The sequence below is a fragment of the Rattus norvegicus genome, chromosome 19 (genome assembly GCF_021556685.1).
Source record: "Rattus norvegicus strain SHRSP/BbbUtx chromosome 19, alternate assembly SHRSP_T2T, whole genome shotgun sequence".
Classification (NCBI taxonomy): domain Eukaryota; kingdom Metazoa; phylum Chordata; class Mammalia; order Rodentia; family Muridae; genus Rattus; species Rattus norvegicus.
Window position 1 is genome coordinate 43,405,508 of NC_141552.1, and position 23,944 is coordinate 43,429,451.

Here is a 23,944-nt window from a genome sequence, read left to right on the forward strand (position 1 = left end):
AAAAGAGAAAAGTGACCGGGTGCAGTTTTGTCTTGCCTGTGGCACAGTGGGCTTCAACAGCACTCCACCTTGCTTCAGTCAGTGTTACCACCGTATACTATCTGCCAAGACTTAAGAGCCCTCACCTACATGACAAGAGTTCTCCTTTCTGATCATATCCCCAAAAAGTAAAAAACAACAACAGATGGGGGGATTAGTCCTCTCATCAGAGAAGTATCCGGTACAGCCCAGGGAATGACACATGGAATAAGTTCCTTCTTGCTCAAAACAACACGGTGAGAACACTCAAGTGTAGTATGTTTAATATACAAGTGATCAAAGTTTCCTGAGTGTTCAGAAAACCTTGCAAATGGTCAACTGAGAGCCTCTGTCTGCAGGATTTCCTTGCAGATCACAAGTCAGTCTGAAAGGAAGCATTCAGGACTGTTAAGCGACCAAACCAACTCACCGGCTCACCTGTCAGCGGTTTTCTCAGTAGCATCTCTAGACAGGATCATGACACGCTCTGTCTGTGCTTCCTCCTGCCTTTTCATCTTGGCACACAATCTCACTATACTGCCAGGAAGGCCTTAAACTCACGGCTTCTCTTCCTTCTCAAGTGCAATGATAATGAGCACACATCACACACCAAAGTGGATGTAATACTGAAATATTTTCAGTTTAAAAATAGAAGTCCACCACTGGTAACTACAAAGTGCCTTAAGACTTCTAACCGTTAACCTTTATGATCTCCATATACGTACAGAAAGAGCCGGAAAAGCCTGTTCATCCCGGTTCTGAATCTCATAGAGTAGCCGAGACTCTTCAATAGCTTGCTTCTCTCTGCGTTCTTCTGGCGAGAGGCCAAAATAGTAAGATTCACGACTCACATGATCAAAGTCCTCAGCTCTTTCACGATCAGGTTTTCTGTCAAAAAAAAAAAAAAAAAAAAAAAAACATTCTTTCAGGGAAAAAAGGCAAGTGTATGGAGAACAGACACACAATGATCTGTAAACAAGCTGCACCGTGACGCTTTGTCACTTAAGACCACAGGCAAACAGATAAACACAACATTGTAGGCTAGCTACTTCACAGAATGGCACAGAATAAATAAAGTATAAAATATAACCTACTTCATTCTACATGGTACAGAAATAACCAAATGTTTTCCTGAAAGCTGAAATATAAGCACTGTTCATACACTTTATAACACATTCCAATATTATCATAAAATTTACTCTCAGAATAAAGGAAAACATGAACCACGAAGTGACTCAAGGCTTGCCCCCCAGACCTCCCATGGGTGAAGGAGAGCAATGATTACTACAGTTCTCTTCTGATCTCCACATGTACATTGTGGTACACATGCAGCATGTACATGCACGCACACACGCACGCACGCACACACGCACGCACGCACGCACGCACGCACACACACACACACACACACACACACACACTCTCTCTCTCTCTCTCTCTCTCTCTCTCTCTCTTACGGAATTAGAATGTATAGAAAAAAGTTTAAGGAAGAGAATGCATGATGATGTTTTGTTCTAAGGGCAAGATGAGACAAAAACCATCCTCCTCCCTACTGACAGGAAAAGAGAAAGCAAAGGACTGCAAACGATGAGCTGAGCCAGGCTGGGTCATTGGCTGCCACTGTTGCCTCAATGCAGCTTTCGTCAAAGAAAGGTCACTAGAGACTCAGTAATTATTTGTGATGATTCTAACGTTTATATACAGCTTGCAGCCATTAAAAGCAGTATGAAGTGCTGGAGAGACAGCTCAGCAGTCAAGCTCTCTGGCTGGAGTGCAAAGGATGCAGGGTTTGGTTACTAATACCCACATAGCAGCTCACAATACATTAAGTCCAGTTTCAGGAGATCGGATAAACTCTCTTCTGACTGCCTCAGACACTAGGCACACACAAATACATACATATTTTGCACATATATACACACATTATGCATATATATGCAGATAAAACAAGCATTCTTAAAAAGAGCAGTATGGATAGCATTTCTATCGTTTTTATCTTCTGTATAAGAAATCAAAATTCAAATTCAAAGCTTAAGGAAAAAGTGTTGTCCAAATAAAATATACTCTTACTGGGAAGTACTAGAGTGCTATGGTGCCGCTGTGTTAATTCTGAGATAAATAAAGTCATTACTGTCCTCAGGTAGTCTCACTGAAACATTAAATCTAAAAGGACAAGTGACCCTCCTGAGCAGCTCTTCAACACCAGTAGGGTTAAAGACTCTAAAGAGCACTGTTGGGCAAATTCTCAGGCAACTAAAAACGTCTAACCGACCAGCTGAGGAGCCACCAAGTAGACAGGATGGCCCCTTCTTTCCAAGCTGTCACTGTCATTGCCCAGTGGGCCTGAGAACAAATGGTCGTGGACACAGAGGTGGAGTTTATGCATGAGCTCAACAATATGAACTGCTGCTCACCAAGGCTCACATCTCCTAAGAGCAGAGCCCAACACTGAGCACATTTCCCAGGATCACCAGCAACCTCCTGGAAGGTTGGCAGCACTGAACCACTTTCCCTGTGGAAAGGACAACTCTATCCTTACTGAAGTAGATACTTACTCTGTTATACATGTGCCTTTCCTGCACATAATGTTTCTGACAAAACCACCATCCAGGGACTTAAGAGAACGCCTCACCTCTATGCTTCATGATACTAATCATGGTATTCCAACAGTACTGTTTCTGACCTTAGAGTGTGATAACGGGTCCATAACTATGAAATCCACTTTCTTACCATGTTCCCCACCATCATGAAGCTGCTAGCTTGATGGAAAAGTGCCAATGAGGTGACAGCAGCCCAGGGCCTGAGGCAGGTTCTCCAGAGGCACCACATGCATCTAATATAGTTTCTCCCATAGCCAAGAACCACTAGTCAAGAAATCAAGGGGTGCAAAAGGGATAGTTCCACTCACTATCCCCATATTAACCGACCCACTAGGGAACTGTTTGCTTCCTGTTCTCATCACCTTAAGTTCTGATGGACAAAAAATTTTGCTTCCAGAGAGGTTTAGCACTCTTACCAGGAGAAACAACAAACTTCCATTGAACTGGAAGCTCAGACTTCCTTTGGCTACTTTGGGCTTCTAAAACCATTAAACCAACAGGCTAAAATAGGAATAACCAATTTTAGGAGTGGTGGTTTGTACAGATTACCACAGGGAAACTGGATTGCTTCTCCACCATGCAGATAAAGATTATGTCTGGAGTGCAGATCCTTTAGGCCATCTCTTGGTGCAATTATGTCCTGTGATTAAAGTTAGCCTAATCCAAGCAGTATGACAAAGGACACAAACACATCAGGAGCGAGGACCGGATGAGGTGCTGCTGGAAGGTAGAGGAAATACAGAAAGGGTAAGAGAGAAAAGGAGGTAGAAATATCAGCTGAGGCCCCACGACCAGATGCAGAAACAAGGATTATGCCTGACATGAATAGTTTCTGTGATATTTTGTGTTTGTACAGGTGTTACGTTTTCTTTCCTTGATTTCTTTATTACATGTCATTAAGAGATGACAGGGGTTTTAGGTTTGAGACAGAATACTATCCCAAGGCATATTGCCATTTATTCTAAATTTATAATTCACTTGGTTCTGAGTGATAACTACAATGATGACCTGTTTGAATGTTTAATGCACTTGACACTGTACATAAAATACTTACATCCTGTTAATGCAATTATGACCTGATAACTGATTTCAGTTGGAAATTAAACATGACTAAGGTGATATGATTGTGTATCAACTTGAAAAGGGGTAGGTTTTTTGAATATTCTTGGTTGTCAATTAGACAATACATTAAATTAACTAAAACCGAATGGCTAGGCACACCTATGAGGGATTTTTCTTAATAAAATCTTGTGGTTTGGTTGGTTAGGCTTTACAACACAGGGTTTCTGTGTAGTCCTGTCTGATTTAGAACTCTGATTTAGAACTAGCTCTGTAGACAAGGCTGGCATGGGAGCTCGAAAGGCTGGGACTAAAGGCATGTGCCAGAACGACCCAGTCTTAAATCTTACAAAGTGCAAAGACCTACTTGTAGCCTAGATCTTTGAGACAGAAGGATCAGAAGGATACACCTTTAATCCAGATCTTTTGATGTGGGAAGACTAAGATGGGCCACACCTTCTGCTATCAGCCTATTATAAAGGCTGCGAGAGGAAGTGAGCTTGTTCTTTGCCTTTTTGCTGTCACTCTCACTGGAAAAAATCCTTTTTTTTTTTTTTTTTTTTTTTTTAAAAAACTGGTATTAAAGCCTACTTCTCTGGGATTCCTGGGTATGCTAAAGACCAGCTGAGAGACCCAACCTCATGAGAGACTGAACAACCAGAGCCTTGGACCTTCTGTTGGTAAATAGCCATTGTTGGATTTGATTGCCTATAGCCTATAAGCCACTCTTGACTTACTGATAGGCAGGCAGGCAGGCAGGCAGGCAGGCAGGCCAGCCGGCCTGACTGACTGACTCAAAGTTAAACCCCATCTCTGGTGCTTTCTCCAGAGGAGTGGTATCACTAAAGAAGATAGAAAGAAGACCACATAAATGTATCATACCCAGCACTATCACTGCTCCTTTTTTCCAAAACAACTGAAAAATTGATGTGTTACATATACACAGACAGGATGAACTCTATCAGGCTCATGACAATGAGGTAATTATATAAAATGCTAAACACTGACTACACTGTTAAAATACTTTTTTGAAAGATTTTAATGTCTTATACCTAAATGTATATGAGCCACATTCATGCTCAGAGCCCACGAAGTCAGAAGAGGGCACAAGACTCCCTGGAGCAGAATTTATAGATGGTTATAAACTACCACATGGACAATGGGAATCAGTCTGGGTCTTCTGCAAAAGCAGCAATTGACTGCTGAGCCATCTTGGGCCCACATCAGCAGTTCCGCTATTAACTATTAATACAAACTGGAAAAAGCATACTAATCAGTGATTAACTTCAATTGCCAATCAATTCCTACACATTGACAACCAAACTTTTCACCTACCTTGGTACATGCCACCAAGTGTTTAATTAATAGAAGAGTCCAATAAGCTGGACAGTTGTCTGTCACAGTATTGTGCACATTAAACAAATGAGCGCTCTACCAATTCCTAAAAGGCTAGGTTCACATTCAACTCTAACAGGTTATCTAGCAGTCTGTATTTTATTTTTAAATGTTTAAGACTCTTCCTTGGGCTGGAGAGATGGCTCAGCCGTTAAAGGCTAGGCTCACAACCAAATATATAAGACTCTTCCTTATACAGTATAGAAAAAGTGCTTCATTACATGAAAAGATGATCATTTTCCACAGGAATGATTTTTAGGGTAATGTCCAAAGTAAACTCTACATTGAATAAGCTACCAAGTACAAAAGGAAAGAGGAGCCAGGTGTCAGCGTCCAAACAAAACCTTCAAGTGCAGCTAATGACAAGTAGCTGACATGTTGTAAGACTTCCATCTAAAGAGAAAGAACCTACCATGACCCAAACGTCACAGCACAGCAGAAAATTATCTTACACTTAAATAAGACTTAAACCTGAGAGTCACAAATTAACATCCTTGTTAGTTTTGTCTGCATGACACAAACTAGAATCATCAGGAAAGAGACTATCGATTGAGAAAATGCTTCCATAAGACTGGCGCCTATGGATGAATCTATCAAGCATTTTCTTGATCAAGTGATCATTCGGGAGGGCTCAGGGCCCAGTCTAAGGTGGCTGGTGTCACCCCTGGGCAGGTGATCCTGGGTCTATAGCAAAGCAGGCAAAGCAAGCCATGAGGAGCAAGGCAGTATGCAGCAGCCTTCATGGTCTCTCCCTCAGTTCCTACCTTCTGGTTCCTGCCCTGATCTGAGTTTCTGTCCTGACTTCTCTCAAGGATGGACAGTGGAAGTATGGGCTGAAATGAGTTCTTTCTTCTCCAAAGTTATAATGTTTTATCACAATAGTAGAAGTGCTAAGACAATTAGCATGAGACCATTGATGAGGAATTTAAACTTCCTGACTATATGGTTAGGAATTGTTAGTCACATTTACTTCCTGATATACTCTTCTAATTAGATAACCCTGAAAATGTTGTGATGATTTTGTACATTTCTACACATTTCACTTTTTCCACTGAACTTTATAGATTTGTTTTGTGTGTATGAGTTTTGCTTACATGTATTTCTAGGCACCACATGCAAGCCTGATGCCTGAGGAAGTTAGGTGGTGAGGCTCTGGAAATCAAACACAGGGCCTTTGCAAGAACAGCAAGTGTTCTATTTCACTGAGTAAGCACTCAAGCCAGTTTTATTTTTTTAATTCATTGCACTTTTTTTGTGCTTGTGCTCAGAGGACAAGTCAATTCTCTCCTTCCAACATGTGGGTCTTAATCTCCGCGAGTTCGAGGCCAGCTCAGAGTTCTTCAGAGCTAGTTCCAGGACAGCTATGGCTATACAGAAACCCTGTCTTGAACCCTACCCTATCCCCACCCAAAAAAGTGTTAATACAAGTAAAAAAAGATATCGCTCGGAAAATACACACAAGATTACAGAGGGCTGGACAATCCTTTAGATATTTTTTGGGCTTGAAAGCTTAGAAGGGTCTTACCCAGGCTGGCCTGTCTGTTAAGAGCTGGGGTTACTTCAACAGTATAAACTACCTTCTTATCCTATATTTTCTAAATGAAACAAAAAGTAACATTAGCATCTTCTTAGCATCCATGAACCCTGCATCTAATCCCTAGGACTTCAGTAATAAGGGATTGGAATAATTAACACACTATGGATTGAACTCTCAGAAGAATGTGCTCAGGTACATAACTCCCAGAATGTGTGTATGTTTATTTACATCTGTTACGATGTATCCAAATAGATGAGACCAACAGGAATGAGGTAGGAACCCAACACAATCCAGCTGGTGGCTTTGAAAAATTGCACAAAGACACATATGGAAAACAAAATGAGTCACCTTTTAGTAAGGAACTCCAAACACAAAGGCAAAGCCAGGATGGAGCCAAGGAACAGATCTCACAGAAAGCCTTACAACAATGGGCACGACAATAAATCCCTCTGAACCATGTCTACCCTCTAGAACTGTCAGGGAATAAATTTCTATTATGTTAAGATGACTAATTTCTGGTATGCTATTGTAACAACTCTAAAAACTAACATAGCATGGCTAAATCAGCTTGAAGAGCCTCCCAACTGTCTTGAATTTACCTCTAATGGCAAGATAAAGAAAGGTATTTTCAAAAAAGGAGAATGTTCAAAAGCAAGAGAAAAGAATCTAAAGACAAGAACTTAGCCAACACAAAAGATCCTGGGGCACTTGGATGGGGAGGTACTAGTCCAGTAATTTAGTTGCCCAGGGGTCATGGCTAGAACTGACTAGACAGAACCCTCTACTTAATACTCCTCCTCTCAAGCCAGACATAGTGGCACATGCCAATATCTTACAACCCCAGCACTCAGAAAGCAGAGGCAGGAGGACTGCCAGCCTGGGCTACAAAGTATGTTCAAGACCTGTCAAGACTACAAAAGAGACATCACCCAAAAAAGTTCATCCTCTCAAAACCTACCAAAGGCTATATACTCTATCAGAAGAGCAGATTGGGGGTGGGGTGGGGTGGGGGAAATGATAGGTAACACAGAGATGGCCCTAGCATTCATCTACCTGAGTATTTAGAATGCTTATGATTATCCATTTGTGATCATCTATAGCAATGCCACCTACTACTAAGCAGAGCTAAACTGAATATCAAGGATGTTACCACCATCAAAACTTTCAGAACATAAGTCAAAACTAAGAGTTCAGACAGCTTTTTTGTTGCCAGTCCCAAAAAATATTTACTAGAATACAAAGAAAGTCTCAAAAATGACCTTTATCACTAAGAAATCTAGTATTACAGTAAAATATTAGAAATTTATCAAGAGATGGGTGAACTGAGAAACAGTTTAACAAAAATAGTACTAAAGATTGTTTGCTGCTCACACATAATCTTGGTTACTAACATTCCTAGCATGTACTGCTTTAACATGTAACATTTTTCGCATACTACTGATGGTCAAATTAATGAGCTGCATAAAAAGATAAATCTCCAGTGACCCTTGAATGGCCATCATGGCTAACATGTCTCTCTCTGTCCTTTCCTTGGTTTTGGTAGCTTTTCTTATTGTTATGCTTGCCTGTATTAGTTGGGCTAGCCATTCAAGCAGTACATTCAGTCATGGCCTCTACTACAACCACAATTTTTTCTTTCGTAATAAAGAAGGGAGCTATGCAGACACCACAGGTCCTTGTGATCCCACAGAAGCACTAAGGGTATGAGGAAGGTCAGCACACAGAACTGTCCTTCAAAGGGAGGGGTGTGCAATTTGTTATCCACTCAGAAAGACCAAACAGCGTCAATAAACAGTCTGGTGACCTTTGTGCTGTCTGTGTGGCTGAGACCAAATGAGATCCTCCCCAAAAACCTTACCTGAGCTTCTCAATATACAGAACCCATCTCTATGAACAAGGTCACAAGGGCTTTACAAAGCATTGATTTAGTGGCTTCTTTATGTATCAGCAGGAAAATGTTTAACAATTACTTAAATATATCTAGAATAAGTCACTTGGGGTCAGACTCTCAAAGTTTGAAACAATACCAGCTACCGAGTCATATTTAACCAAACTACTACCTTCTTGCCTCCTGCAGATTATTATTCTGCTCTCCATAATGGTTAAAATACCCTGACAGAACTACCATAAAGTGTGCCATCACCTGGAACAAAATATTCAGAAATAAAGACTTATTCCTCTATAGTATTAGTCTGTACTGTTGGAAAACTCTGTCAACACTTCTTTTCAACACTACATTATAAACAAGATGACCAAGAACCTGTAACCAAGAAAGGAATGTAATGGAGGAGGAACACACAGCAATGTAGCTCACGACTTCTGTATCTCTTCAATTCAGGAAGGTTACCTTGTGATCTGTGATGGCACCCGACTTAGATTCTTATGCTCACTGGAGGATTTCTGAGACTGGGGCCCCGTAGAATGACTGGAGAGCGCGTGCTGCCTTACACCCGCTGGAGGATGCTGCAGGCGAGGAGGTAGTGCAGACGGGGCTTTGATTGGCTTGTTTAGATTCTTTGGCCCTCTGTAATCCGTATCTGTGGAAAAAGAAAAAGACCTCACAGTTTCCCTGACATAAACAACTCCAAAAACTACCATCATAACCCTAAAGAAAGCTTTGATGTGAACTTACCTGAATGGAAATTTTGCCCAGAATTAGGTTTTTTCATCTTCTTTCCGGACACCGTGTTCCAGCTTTCTGGGGGAGGTGGCTTGAGGTTCTTCGGTGTTTGCCTTCAAAAGAAACAAAAATGTGTGTTAATAATTTCACACGATCTCCATAAGAACTAAAATACAAATGGAGAGGCAGACGGTTCAACAGTTAAGAGCACTGGCTACTCCTCTAAGGGACCTGATCTAATTCTCAGCACCACACAGTGGCTCACAACCACCTTAACTCCAGTGCCAGAGGATCTAATGTTCTGGCCTCCTCAGGCATGATACACGCATGCACTGTAACATGCAGCCAAAACACTCATACACACCAAGTAAGCGAATCTAAAAGGATCACTTTAAAAGAACATTAAAACTAATACCTTACATAGACACTCTGCTGTCAACTTACACAACATTTGCCAATTTAAACCAGGCATGCTAACATACACTTCTTATCTCTTGAGTTCAGAGGCCAGCCTGATCTATAGAGAAATTTTGTCTCAAAACACACACACACACACACACACACACACACACACGAGAAACAGAGAGAGAGAGAGAGAGAGAGACAGAGACAGAGAGATGGGGGGAGTGGGCAAAAAGAAGTGCTAATTTTAATTCATTTTTCCCGAGACATACCCTTGGCCAGCCTAAAAGTCGCTATGTATAACAGACTAGATCCTCCTGCCCCTGTATCCCAAGTACTAGGACTAAAGACACATATCACCACACCTTACATTAAAAATAAGTCAGAAAAACTAGATATAGATGTCATTCAATGAAGACTTCCTTATTAACATGGCCAAGGCACTGGGTTCAATCCCCAGCACCGTTAAAAAAAACAACAAATTTTAAATAAAACATTAGAACTGAAGTGTAACCAGCATTTAGCGATCCAAACATCTCTCAAATTTTATAACTTTAAAAATAGAATAAGGGGTTGGGGGTTTAGCTCAGTGGTAGAGCGCTTGCCTAGCAAGCACAAGGCCCTGGGTTTGGTCCCCAGCTCCGAAAAAAAAGAGGAAAAAAAAAAAGAATAAGAAAATTAAATAAAAATTAAGCAAAAAACTAAGTAAATAATGAACAATTGCTCTTCTGCTATCCTCCTAATGGCACCATAGTTAAGGCAACTAGATAGAGCCTTATAGTGTTAAGAGACACTTGAGGGGCTGGGGATTTAGCTCAGTGGTAGAGCGCTTACCTAGGAAGCGCAAGGCCCTGGGTTCGGTCCCCAGCTCCGAAAAAAAGAACCAAAAAAAAAAAAAAGAGACACTTGAAAACATCACAGGATAGGATAGGATCATACAGTATAGTATAATAGCCAGACTTGACATAAAACATTTAATTTTTTTTCTATTAAAGGACATGGTGAAAGCCAGGCAGAGTGGCACATGAAATGCTGCTTCAAAACAACATGACAAAAAAAAAAGTTGATTAAAATTAAGGGCCAGGTGTGGTGGCACATGCCTGTAATCCCAGCACCCTGGAGGGAGAGGTAAAAGGATCTGAGTCTGAGACCAGCCTGGACTATATAGTGAGTTCCAGGACAGTAGGGCTACCAAGAGAAACCCTGTATCAAAAACAAGAAAATTTAAAATAAAAAATAAAACAAACAAATAATATAAAATATAGAGAAGAAATTATTTGTTGCTAAAAATGGGTGTTGGTTATATTGGAACTCACCGCACTACACATCTTACAGTCACATACATTTAAATTTATTTTCTTAGTAAAGGTCAAGGTGTGATTTACTACATTTTCCTCTAGTGAATTTCCTCCAGTAACTCAAACAAAAGCTGCATTAAAATGGCACAGCAATAAGTCAGTAATATTTTCTAAACTACACGACAGTACTGACATTTTTTTTAAAGGTCTCACTATGTAGCCTAGTTCGTCTGGAACTCATTCTGTAGACCAGGTTGGCCTCAGAAATCTATCTGACTCTGCCTCCTACATGCTGCTGTCTGAGGCGTCCACCATCACACCAGACACTGACAGGTTACTGATTGCAGGTAACTCAGCACTAAGAAAACAAAGAATTACAGTGCCTGTTCTCCCAAATCCCCATTTAATAATCGCATCAATTCCGAAGTGCTCCTGGGAAGAATATATTTTAAACTGTAGGCATTAAAACTAACATTTTGTAAAATATACCAGAGCAAGCAAAACATTTGATTTAAATTCAAAATATTTTTATTTGTCTAGGAGAGAGAGAGTGTGTGTGTGTGTTACAAGTGCTGCCTGTGATATGCTTATGTGTATGTGCTCCTACCAAGAATTTTCAGTTCCATTCTCTCAATGAACCTGAAACTCTTTTTACATAGGGTAGGTGAGCACCTGGGATCCACCTACTTCTGATCGCCAACACCAGTGTGACCAGACACACAGCCTTGCCTGTTTTTATGTAGATGTTAAAATTCTGGTCCTGTACTTTTGTCATAGGGGAGGGAGAGACTGAGATGGGGGTCTATGTACCCCTGGCTGTCCTAGACTTCTATGTAGACCATGAACAAGTCAAGTGCCCTCTTGGAATACAATGCCCAGCAGGTGACAATGGCTCACCCTTAATTCCAGCACTCAGGAGGCAGAGTCAGGTGATCTCTTTGAGTTGGAGACCAGCCTAGTCTACAAATAGAATACCAGGACAGTCAGAGCTACACAAAGAAACCTGTTCTCAAAAAAAAACAAAAACAAAAGCAAAATAGATGGATGGATCTATCAGTTCCTTTGCAAGGCAATTCCACAACCCCTCATGATTTTTCTAACGTCTAACCAATTAAACTTTTATATACAGGATGTCTTTTATTGAATTTCTTAATACATAGGCATTTAGAAGTATTCACATTTGTAAGAGGTTAAATCTAAGAGGTAACAAACACCTTAACTAAAAGAATACATACTTTTTCCCCAGTTCTTCAGACAAAACCGGTCCATTCTCAGAGTGAACCCCATGAATGTCTGCATTAGATAACTTCCCATTATGATCCAATCTAACCTGCTGAACACCAGAGAGAGACATCAGACACCTGGTTAATGTAAACATTTATCAGAAAAAAAAACAAAAAATGAGTACAAGAGCTTCAATAGAATCTGTATCCCTAAGGCACCATACCTCTCTACCTAAAAGACTGTTTCTTTTGTCAAATTTACTGTTATAAATATGTCAAGAAGCAGGAGCAGAACCCACCGAACTGTAAGGAACACATACACCAGCGGCTGTCAACCCCTCCTGGCCTCCAAGCCTGGCTTGTCTACTGCTAGCAACAACCTTGGACAATTCACTTACCTTGTTTGCTCACACACAAATTGGAGCTAACACAGAAAATAATGTAAGAGGAAGTTACTGGAGATGCAATGGAGATATACATCATACAGGGGACAGCAGTCCACAGAGCAGCCACTTTACAGATGAGTGAACTATTATTACTATCATCTTTGTTTTTATACTAAAAAGGTGTAATGTAACTTTTGCTCCTTAAAAAGGGATGCTTCTGCTGTTTCTTACCAACCCCATTAATAATAATAGCTAACTGAATAGTGTGGACATGGATGTCTTGAAGTTTCTTCTAGGCAAACCGCACACAATAACCCTGTGCACTGGCCAATGGCTGCCAACAGGTAAGATAGCACAGTAAACACAGCTCTGCTCTACACAGACTCCCTTTTTCCAAGCGTTAGCAGAGTCCTGAGCAGAAATTTCATTCCTCATTAACCACTTTCAAAAAAGATTTTTAAAGGGTAATGTCTTAAATGTTTCTTCTGCCACCTGTGGAGTAGCAGATGCCAGAAGAGGGCACCAAATCCCTGGGAGCTGGAACACAGTTGTAAGCTTCCTGACATGAGTGCTAGGAACCAACTCAAGATTCCCTGAAAGAGCAAAAGGATTCTGCTGAGTATCTTGCCAGCCATTTTCTGTTTTGCTGTTTTTGAGACAGTGTCTCACTGTATAGTCCTGGAACTATGTAGACCAGACTGGCCATGAACTCACAAAAACCCACTTGCCTATCTCCCCAAGTGCTGAGATTAAAGGTATACACCACCATATCCAGCCTCACTGGCCTTTTTTTATACAGCTATTCCTACCAAAAACTATAAAGTATATCCTACATACTTGAGTAAACAAGTCATCTGTGTATCATTCCAGTTGCTTAAGATTTCAAGTAAACTATATTCAAATAAAAGGGACAAAGGCCCAGAATTCAGGAGGCAGAGGCAGGCGGATCTGTCTAACTTCCCGGCCAGTCTGGTCTATATAATTCCAGCCAGCCAGGACTAAAAAGTGAGACACTGTCTCAAAAACAAGTAACATCAAAACTGTGGCTTTACAAATGTATGAATTTCAACATTAAGATTATTCTACATTTTACTTGTATGTATTTAGAGTAAAATATATTTATAATGTATTTAGGATAAATGAATTCTGAAATCCAAGTTATAACTACAGTCAAACTTTAGTTAGCTATTCCTTTGGAGAGTATCAGAAAGTAAGAGTCAATTCAAGTCACACTCTCATTTGGTAGATATCACTTACATGGCATCTCTCTCCTCCTTCATATTGTAAGCCAGCAGCAATGGAATAATCACGTTTTTGTTGAGCTGTTAGTTTAAAAACAGTTCATTAAAACATATTGTGAATTTCATTATTAAAGTGCTACAAGGCAATTTTACAGAAGACTTAGTTTAACTCACCTTGCTTAGACTTCAACCAAATTTCATACTCCACATTTCTATAGACTGCTGGGCTGAGGGACTTAAGAACCTTTCTGGACAAAGGAAGGTCAGCTGAGTTCCCATGGTTCTTAGGGTTCTAAATAAACAATGTCAGAAGTCCAATTAACACAAAAATGCTTTTAAAACAGTTTCAAATATGCATAAAAGCAAAACAAAAAAAAACTTAAAAATAAAGCAGGAAGTGGCAAATCAACTTCATACCAGCAAAGCAACCCTTACTATTAGAAATGACGATCCCAAAAAAAAAAAAAAAAAAAAAAAATCATAGTTTCTTTACATATAAAAGTTAAAAGTATTAAATTAAAAATACCTCACTGCCTGAGGACTTAAATCCATTCACATCAGTAGCAGCAGTGCTTTTACTCCTATAAAGGAACAGAACCATAATTAGAAAATGAAAATTTGCATGTTTTAAACTTAACTACAATTACATGCCAAAAACATGAGGCTGCAATAAACTCAAGTTTTACAATGTTACATATACATATCAGACTTAATACTAGTAATTCTTACTGACTTAGTAAACAAAAAACAGAAATGGTGGTGGCAGGTTGCAGTATTTGAATGGATGAAGTAACAATTTACAAAAGACTCAACCTAAAATTTAATAAGTATTACAAAGCTTTTAAAAAAAACTGGTACAATCAAATTATAACATTTACAATAAAAAAGCCAAATACCCCAATTGTAAAAATGTCAAGTCATAACCAACCTTTTTGTAAAAAACACTTCCTAATCTTCAGTACAATCAGTCAAAAGCCATCACCACCCACTTTTCAATCATCGATGCTACAAATACGGTGCCTGCTATGTGCTGCACACTGCGTATTAGTAGGCTGCTCGGGTCTAAGCAGTGAGACAAAACTGCCGTAGAATCTAGTGAGGTAAAGGCAAACTAGCTGGGTAACCAACTCAGTAAGAACAAAGTCCTATGAAAAGAAGAGGGAGCAGGCACAGCAGCATAAAGCGGTGGGAAGGCCTCGCTGAGGTGCCTCTGAATAAGAGAAAGGTAACAAGACAGTACCTCAGATCCAGTATTCCAAGCAAAGTTAGAACAAGAAGACCATATGGTGGCCAAAAGGCTGATGAGACTCAAGATGAATGAAGTTCTACTTAGCTCCTAGAGGATTTATCCTACAATTCCTCTTTAAGAAATCCACCTCTATGTTTCAAACTAACCTCCAAATATACACTAAAGAGAGCAAGAACTTGGAGTCTAGACTGAGAAAAAAAAAAAAAAACACTCATCATTCCAAGTATACTTCAAAACCCACCAATATGAATGTGAAGATAATCCAAGAACATAGTATACATCTTCCCTCCTAATCACTACACTAACCTGATCTACCCTTGACAAAGTCATATACAGTGTTTGTCCTCTGTTAAAACTGTGATGTGACAAATAAAAAAGGGCTTATTTTCTTTTTTCACCCCCTTCCTTCTAATACAGAAGACTCAGATTCTGGACCTCCCATATGCTAAGCAAGTACTCAATCTTTGGGCTACATAAATCCAGCTAACGCATTTTATTATGGTAAAAAGGTAAGCTACATTTCAAAGGCAGTGTGAAAGGGAAAGCAAGCACACAGGTCCTACTCCTCTTCCCAGGTGAGATTCTCCAGCTTACCAGTCCTGTGTCCAGGGTCATACCCTGGATTTGTTTCTATAACATGACAAACGTCTACAGCACTCAAAAGACCAGTTTAAAGGCCCTCCCACTCTAAAGTGTGGGTAGCAAGTTAAAATAAGTTGGCCCCCTCACATCTGGCTCAGGTTATGTGTCTGTAACAAAGAGAGGCAATTTCTATTTGTGCATAATTAATCAACATATGTTATAACAAAATTCACAACATCAAACACTGTTCAAGCATAAATAATATCTTCAGCCCAAATCAGAAGATTTTAATTCAACAAATTCCTAGAAAGCAAGCATGATAAAATGCACCTATAACTGTAAACATTTGGGAGGGGAAGACAATCAGATAACCAGGAGAGAAAGTCATTCTTAGCTACAGTGAAACCCAGGAATATCTAAGATCCTGCCTCAGAAAAAAAAAGGGAGGGAAGGGGGAGCACAGAAATGGTCCAGGAGTTTAAGATCCCATACTGCTCTTGCAGAAAATCCAAGCTCAGTTCCCAGAACCTACTTAGGAGGCTGACAACAACCCCTAACTCTAGCAGCAAGGAACATCCTATCTGGGCCTCAAACTGTCTACCCTCATTCACAAATAAATTCATAATTTAAATATTTCTCTCAAAAAACCCTAAAAAAAAAAAAAACAAGCATGGATCTACTAGAGGGTGCAGCCCAGTAGTACGGTGCTTTGCCTAGCATGCATACAACTCTGAATTTGCTCTCCACCGTAGAAAACAGGAGGAGAGGTCCTGCACTTCAACAGTCACACATACACTTAAAACAATTCCTCCTAAGAACTAAAACCCAAGCAGAGCCATGTTCTCATATGAGAATATACTTTCAACTTCAACAGGAATGTAACAGAGGATGCTCATCAACACTAAACTTAATGTTGATAACTAATGTCATATACAAGCTTAACGTCAAAAATGAATGCGTAGTATAGAACGGAATGCATTTACTGGCGTGCTCTCAGGTACGTATCGTACTGTCTCTGTTGTCTACTGGGAAATACTGAAGTCCCTCAGTCCATGCTACAGAGGTGCAGGGGCTTCCTTCGAGAATTTCAATATGTCCCTAATCGATCTAGTTATCAAAAATCCAGACTAAAAACATGCTTGGGTGTCCAAAAGTATGCGTGCATATCCAGGGCTAAAAATCTTATCTGCCTAAACTACCTTAGTGACGCTAAAAGGTACATTACCTCACACAACCCCACGGTGAAGCACCCCTTATTCTAAGAGAGGGGGCAGAAGCAAAGGAAGGAAACTATAAAAAGGTCACAAAGATAAAAACAAATGTTCTTCATCACTGGCTAAGTAAACAAGTTAACTTTACATTTTTACAATGTACACACAGATCGAATCTATTCCACATGCTTATCAATTACACATATAAATGCTCAGAAACAACTCTGAAAGACAAAGCCATTATGGAAACTAAGTCAAATTCATGGCAGCAATAGAGAACCTCACCTCTCCTGCAGCCGCATATCAATGCTTGATGGATACACACCTTAACACATGAAAATGTTTCCTTGGGTGACACTAGAAAGATACTGTAGGACTAAAATGCATTCTTACTTGCAACTGTCATCCTCAGAATCTGATATTTCACTGTTGCTTTCATCAGCCACTTCAGAAGTTTCTAGTCCCATCATGATTTTACTGACGTCAGTTTTAAATACCTTCTCATACAGCAATTCATAAAGGAGAGCTGTAATTAAAGAGGCACAGTATGAAACGTTACAGGCATGTTTTGGAAACAGGAGAGATGTGACAGCAGCGCTCAGACTTCTGAAATGTTTAGTAGGTATACACAAACCCTTACAGCCAACAGCACCATTTAATCTGAAAGATACCTAGAAAGGAACAAGAGCCTTTGTCCGTGGAACATATAGTTCAACAAATCACTTAAGATTACTTCGTTTTTAAAATACAATGAAAGAGTATCAAATCTATGAAGCAACCATGTCAGGAAAAGTGAAAAGGCACTAATTAATTTTACAAACATTAAACTTTGCTGTGCTCTCACATTTAATCTCAGTACATGAAGTACTACTATTTTTAGTCTACCAGCTTTGTTGGTCACACAAGAGGGCTAACCCAAAGGTTTTGGGTAGAAAAAAAAAATTAAGCATTATTAAGTTTGCAGAAAAGAGAACTGCAGAACATCAGAGTATACTAGCTGACAAGGCAGAAGACTTGGATTTCTCACCTTAGTTCTCCCAGTAACTAGAACACAGATCAGTACTCACCAACTTTCTATAAATCACATGTATGTTCACCATAATCCAACTTCATGCTTTAACTTTACATAATGAGCCAAAAAGAGACTTAGAATATATACTCTTAGGGGCTTAAAGATGGCTCCACTGGTAAGTGCTTGGTGTGTAAACATTAAGGGTCTGAATCCCCAGTACTCATAGAGAAAAGCCAGGCATGGCACCAAGTGCTTATTTATTATCCTAGCACCTAGGAGGTGGAGACAGAAGGAGCTTTAGCAGTTGCTAGCCAGACAGTCTAGCTTTAAAAAGTGACCTCTAGCCAGGTTCAGTGAGCAATCCTCTCAAATATAAGCTTGGAGAGCTACCGAGGACATCCAATGTTGACCCCAAGATATACCACTTACTGTCTACCTCCAACATTTATACACACGCACACGTAACACAGAAAGGGGGAAGAAAAACAAAAATGAAGGCTGACCTCTGGCTTCCGTATGCATGTATATACCCACACATACAAACCTAATATGCACTCAGACAAAATACACTCTCAGTCATCTCTGAAGAAAAGAATATTTAGATTTGCTCAATTAAAAATGACTTCTGGCTGGAGAGATGGCTCACAAGAGCACCGACTGCTCTTCCAGAGGTCCTGAGTTCAATTCCCAGCAGCCACATGGTGGCTCACAACCATCTGTACTGGGATTGATGCCTTCTTCTGCTGTGTCTGAAGACATCGACAGAATACTCGAATGAATGAATGAATGCATGCATGAATGCTAAAAGCCAGGCAGTAGTGGCACACATTTTTTGTCCCAGCACTCAGGAGGCAGAGGAAAGTGGATCTCTGAGTTAGAGGCCAGTTTGGTCTACAGAGCAAGTTCCAGGATAGCCAGAGCTGTCTTGAAAAACTAAAAGGATTATTAAAAATAAATAAAAAATAGAGACAGGGAAAAATTTTATACTAAAACTCAAAAACAGGTGAACTGTAAAACTCATTACAATAAACTTCCTGAAACTAAGTGCGTTAAGAATTCATGCCCACGGGGTTGGGGATTTAGCTCAGTGGTAGAGCGCTTGGGCAAGTGCAAGGCCCTGGGTTCGGTCCCCAGCACTGAAAAAAAAAAAAAAAATTCATGCCCACAATCCTCTCACAGACCATGTATCTTCTCCCAGATGCCGAGGAACAGAGATCATCCCCAGGCACTATGGGGAAGGCAAGCTACAAAGGCTTACCTTTCCCAACGCTGCAATGTCCTGACTTTGACTAGATAGGAAAGGGGTAGACACAGCCCAAGACAGCTCGATATTCCCACCTCAAAAACACAGCTTACACTTTTAAAACATTTACTCCTCTTACTGACCACTTAAGATTAGATTAGATTAAAAAAGTCAAGTGTGGTGGTGCATATCAGTACTTGGGCAGAGGCCAGTGGTTCTGAGTTCAAAGTCAGCCTGGGCATACAGAACGTTCCAGGACAGTCAAGGTTACATAAGTGAAAATGTTCCAAAAAGCAGAAAGGGAAAAAAAGAGAAAAGCAATTACATGTGCAACACTACTACTCATATGAGAAAGGGAGTATACAGCAGGAGGGTCCGTCGCTCTCCTCCTTAACCACATTGTTACTTGTATGGAGGGAGGGGAATTCAGCCAACCAGCAAATATTTGGGAAAGCCTGTAGAAACTAGATTTTACAGTGAGGAACCAAATGTTGCAGACATCTACTGGGCAGAATCTGCTCTGCTACTAAGCACCCTATAATGCATGGGGAAGCTCCCAACAAAAGAATCTGGCCCCAGCTCTCAATAGCGCCAATCAAATACAATCAAATGAAGCATTTTTTCAATCACTTAAATTTTTTAAAGTTAATATTAACAACTTGAAAACAAATATAAATCCTTATAAGGCTGTGAGGCTTAGCCTACATACAATTCCTATATGAAGACAAGAGGTACTTACACTGACACACAGCAGAACTATCTCTGTATGTTATAGGATAGACAATGTCATAATGATTTCCATTCGAAAAGCACAGTAACACCTGAAGGCAGAGTAAGCAACAGTTCAGTCCATCGCATTTAACATTCACAAGGCAAACTGTCTCCAAAGCCTCTGAATTCTCAAATCTTATTTCAGAAATAACACAGCTCCAATGCTGTCAAACTAGCCCACCACAGTATGGTGAAAAGCTGGACAGCCCTGACACAGACAAGTTCTGTTTTGTTACTTTTTGAGATAGTCTCAAGCATCCTAGGCTGGCCTCAAACTCAAGTGTAAACTGGATACGGGCCTTCAAACTCCTGACCCTCCTGTGCCTACCTCTCCAGGGCTGGGGCTACAGGCAAGCCCCCGTCATGCCCATTCTGAAAATGTTTATAGAACCACAGAATCCACGTAGTAAGAAGTCACAGGTGCATCTGTAATCCCGGCATTAAAGGAGGCTGAGACAGGGGGATCACTAGGCAAAAGCCAGTCTATATAAAGAGACCATCTCAAAAACCTAAAACAAACACCAGACATCATGTATAATCGACTACTTGAAGAACAAGAAAGTTGGGATGTTGGAATGGCTCAGTGGTTAAGAGCACTTATTGCCCTTGCAGAGACCCAAGTGTGTCTCCCAACACCCACCTCTGGCAGCTCACAACCACCTGTAACTCCAGCTCCAGATGACACCTGTGGCCTCTGAGCATCTGTACACTCATACACAGAAATATACACATTTAAAAAACCTTCTTTAAAAAATAGTTGACAGCCTGTAAGGAATCATTCCAAGTCAAGTACAGTGAGGCATGCTCACAGCACACAAGACGCTAAGGCTGGAGAATCAAGATTTTGGATTCTGTGGGACTTTGGAAAGACGGGAAGAAGAGGAAAGGAAAAAGGAGAGAAGGGAAAGAATAAAAAGAGGTCAGGAACTAACTTCTATGAGACAGATCAATGGTAAGTTTTTCCCATCTTTCAGTTTTAAGTACTTTCTAAGTACCTTGTATGTGTGATTACTGGACAAAGAAATGAACACTTACTGAATAACCATGTCACAATCCAAACACTGTAGCTGAAAAGGTCAGATCAAGGGCACAGCCCCACTAACACCCCCATCTGCCACGCCCTTCCCCAAACCCCACACCCTTCTCCCCACGCCCCACACTCCCTTCACCCTTTAACGGTAGCATTTCACTCATTTCCTCAGCACATCTCTCAAGTAGCAGTGTCCTTCACCTTGGCCTGCATGATTCCACTGAAGTAAAATTCTCTTACAGTGAATCATTTTCTTTCTTTCTAGGCTTCATAAAACTGCTTCTACTTTATGAGCCCATGATGCAGTGATACCATTGTTACTGAAATTTCCTTTACAGAGGAAAATATGTCTGAGCACAAAGCAGAGCTGATTTGCACTGGTTACTTAATTACTTAATGTCAGGATGAAACTGTAGAAATCTTGGTCATATAGACACAACTTTTTTTTTTTTTTTTGAAAGACATGATTACCTAACTTGAAGAAATAATACCGTAACATTCATATAGCACTATTTTAAGAGTCATTTAAAAGTATAGCTTAGAGGGCTGGAGAGATGGCTCAGTGGTTAAGAGCACTGACTGCTCTTCCAGAGGTCCTGAGTTCAAATCCCAGCAACCACATGGTGGCTCACAACCATCTGTAATGGGATCTGATGCCCTCTTCTGGTGTGTCTGAGGACAGCGACAGTGTACTCACATAAAAAAAACATGTAGAAAATGTACAGCTTAGGATCCTGGTCAAGGTAGCAGCTAAGCAGCTCTTCTACTTAAACATTTTTTAATATTTCGAAGTCTTACCTTCTCAGGAAAATTATTTTCAGTTACATGCGAAGGAGAAACATTTGGCTCCTGATATATTACAAAATCTTTCCTGAAAATAAAACTCAGATATTACTTTCAAAAGAGTATATTTCATGAATTGAAATTATTCATTTATCAGTATATGAGGCAATATTCTAGGCACTGTTGAGCAGGAAAAAACAAAAACACAAAATAACTGCACTATAAAATACCAGAATCATGTTTTCTAAAACTTAAAATGTCAAAAGAATGCATATGCAAGCTCTACAACATGAGTAACTACAAAGAGAACTCTAAAAGGAAGCCTTGCTCTCAAAGCGACTGTAGCAATGAGAAGAGAACAGCACTTGAGCTCTGCTCCTGGGGCCATTCACTGTTACTGGCCCCAAGAATAAGCCCCTTCCCTATGAAGCTGATAAACAATAGTTTTTAGGACATGGTCTAACATTTTTTGTTCCTTTTTCAAAAATCCCTCAGGAATTAAAACATTTAAACATTGCTACCTAACCATCAAATCCCAACTGATGCAATTAAATAAACAGACTAAAACCTTAGGGAAGGCCCCTGACAGCTGAGGGATAGAGCACCTTCGAAGCTGTATGTAATAGACCAACTTTCCAGTTATGTGCCTGTACTGTTCCTTGAGGGTTCCACAGTTTACCTGTACATAAGAGAGAGGGCGCTTATCTCCACTTGTCCTACCCATTCCTGTGTTGAAGAAAGAAAAGTCAGCATGTAAGTATCTCACTTTTTACAGCACACATCATACACAGCCTACACGAACAAGATAGGGTTTCACTGTGTGGTTTTGGCTTTCCTGATAATCACTCTGTAGACCATGCTGGCCTTGAACTCATAGATCGGCCTGCCTCTACCTTCTGCTTGCTGCTATTAAAATCATGCACCACCACCATCCAGTCATAAACACCCTCTATGTAAGTATACCACTAGTATGTTATTATTAAGTCACCTAAGAACAGAGTTAGAGAAATGGCTCAACAGATAAGTCATCTTGTTGCTGTTAAAAAGGATCCAAGTTTTGGTTCCCAGGACCCACCAGGCAGCTAACTGTCTAACTCCAGTTTCAGGGGATCTGCCCTCTTCTGGTCTACTAGGGTACTGCATACACATGGTACAAAGCATTCATAATCATAAAATATTTTTTTTTAAGTCTCTAGTAGGACAAAGGGAAAAAGATGTTCAAAACACATATATACTACACAAAAAATGACCATATGTAACTCATTATAATCAAATGAAAAATTAACAGAAAACACCTTAGTACAATGACAGGAGTCATCGGTGTAAGTTGAGAACTCGCATATAGCAAGGGCTATCTTCTGACCCAGTACTCAGAAGCTTGGCACCTGAGGCCCAGAATGGGACATGGAAGTCATTTCACCTTCAGGATGAACCAAGGTACAAAAGGTCACCTGAAGCCTTCTAGAAAGCAAACGGCCAGTACATGTAAGAAAAAAAGTGATGTCCCTGCATTTCTCTGACTGAGTAGTTCAAAGTCTGGACAATTTACCCTAATGGAATGTTTCGTATGTCCTCTAAAGTATATAAGAAGGTAGCAATGCAACATGTTTATCACAGTGTTAAAAATTTGTCCACTCTTTAAGAACATGCCACATACTCTGCAAAGGAGTAACATCAAAGATCACTCCAGTCCAGAATTAAAACACAGTCAAAATAACATCTTTTTTAATAACTGAGCTATATTCCCTGCACACATACGTGCACAGAGCTGGAAGGGGTGCTGCAGTTTGGGATCATCCATACTTTAAAACCTGATTCCGGGGTTGGGGATTTAGCTCAGTGGTAGAGCGCTTACCTAGGAAGCGCAAGGCCCTGGGCTCGGTCTCCAGCTCCGAAAAAAAGAATAAAAAAAAAAAAAAAAAAACCTGATTCCAGCTGCTAAAGTGTCTCAGGAACACTAGAGCCTCTTTGGGCAAAGCAGAGAGGAGGGGGAAAGGGGGGGAGGAGGGAGGAGGGAGGAGGGAGGAGGAGGTGGCGGCGGCATGCCTTGAGATATACAGCCCAGGCTAACTTCCTGCTCCATCTCTGCTTCCTGGTCCTGAGATGTGAGCAAACATTTGCCACATATTCTCACTACCACAAAGCCAAGGCGGACATCACCTCAAACCTTAAACAAACATTAAACAAAGAAACAAGTAGAAAGACAAGTCCTCCTCTCCTCCCTTAGTTGCTTCTTACTAGGAATCTGGTCACAGAAACAAGAAAACTAATGCAAATCTATCCT

The 23,944-nt window shown here is 40.3% G+C and overlaps 1 protein-coding gene across 16 annotated transcripts in view; it reads right to left on the reverse strand.

Annotated features, from left to right (window-relative positions):
- Nucleotides 1–23,944, reverse strand: part of Otud4 (OTU deubiquitinase 4) — a 46,743-nt gene that overhangs the window by 10,529 nt on the left and 12,270 nt on the right. For 6 of the 16 annotated variants that reach the window (XM_087594531.1, XM_087594536.1, XM_087594538.1 and 3 more), the window contains 11 exon segments: nt 22,340–22,386; nt 21,676–21,748; nt 19,816–19,897; nt 17,215–17,347; nt 14,306–14,360; nt 13,954–14,071; nt 13,796–13,860; nt 12,165–12,259; nt 9,242–9,342; nt 8,957–9,146; nt 744–906 (listed from right to left, as the gene is read on the reverse strand). In XM_087594531.1, coding sequence (XP_087450657.1) covers nt 744–906; nt 8,957–9,146; nt 9,242–9,342; nt 12,165–12,259; nt 13,796–13,860; nt 13,954–14,071; nt 14,306–14,360; nt 17,215–17,347; nt 19,816–19,897; nt 21,676–21,748; nt 22,340–22,386 — 1,122 coding nt within the window. 16 annotated transcript variants of the gene reach the window in all.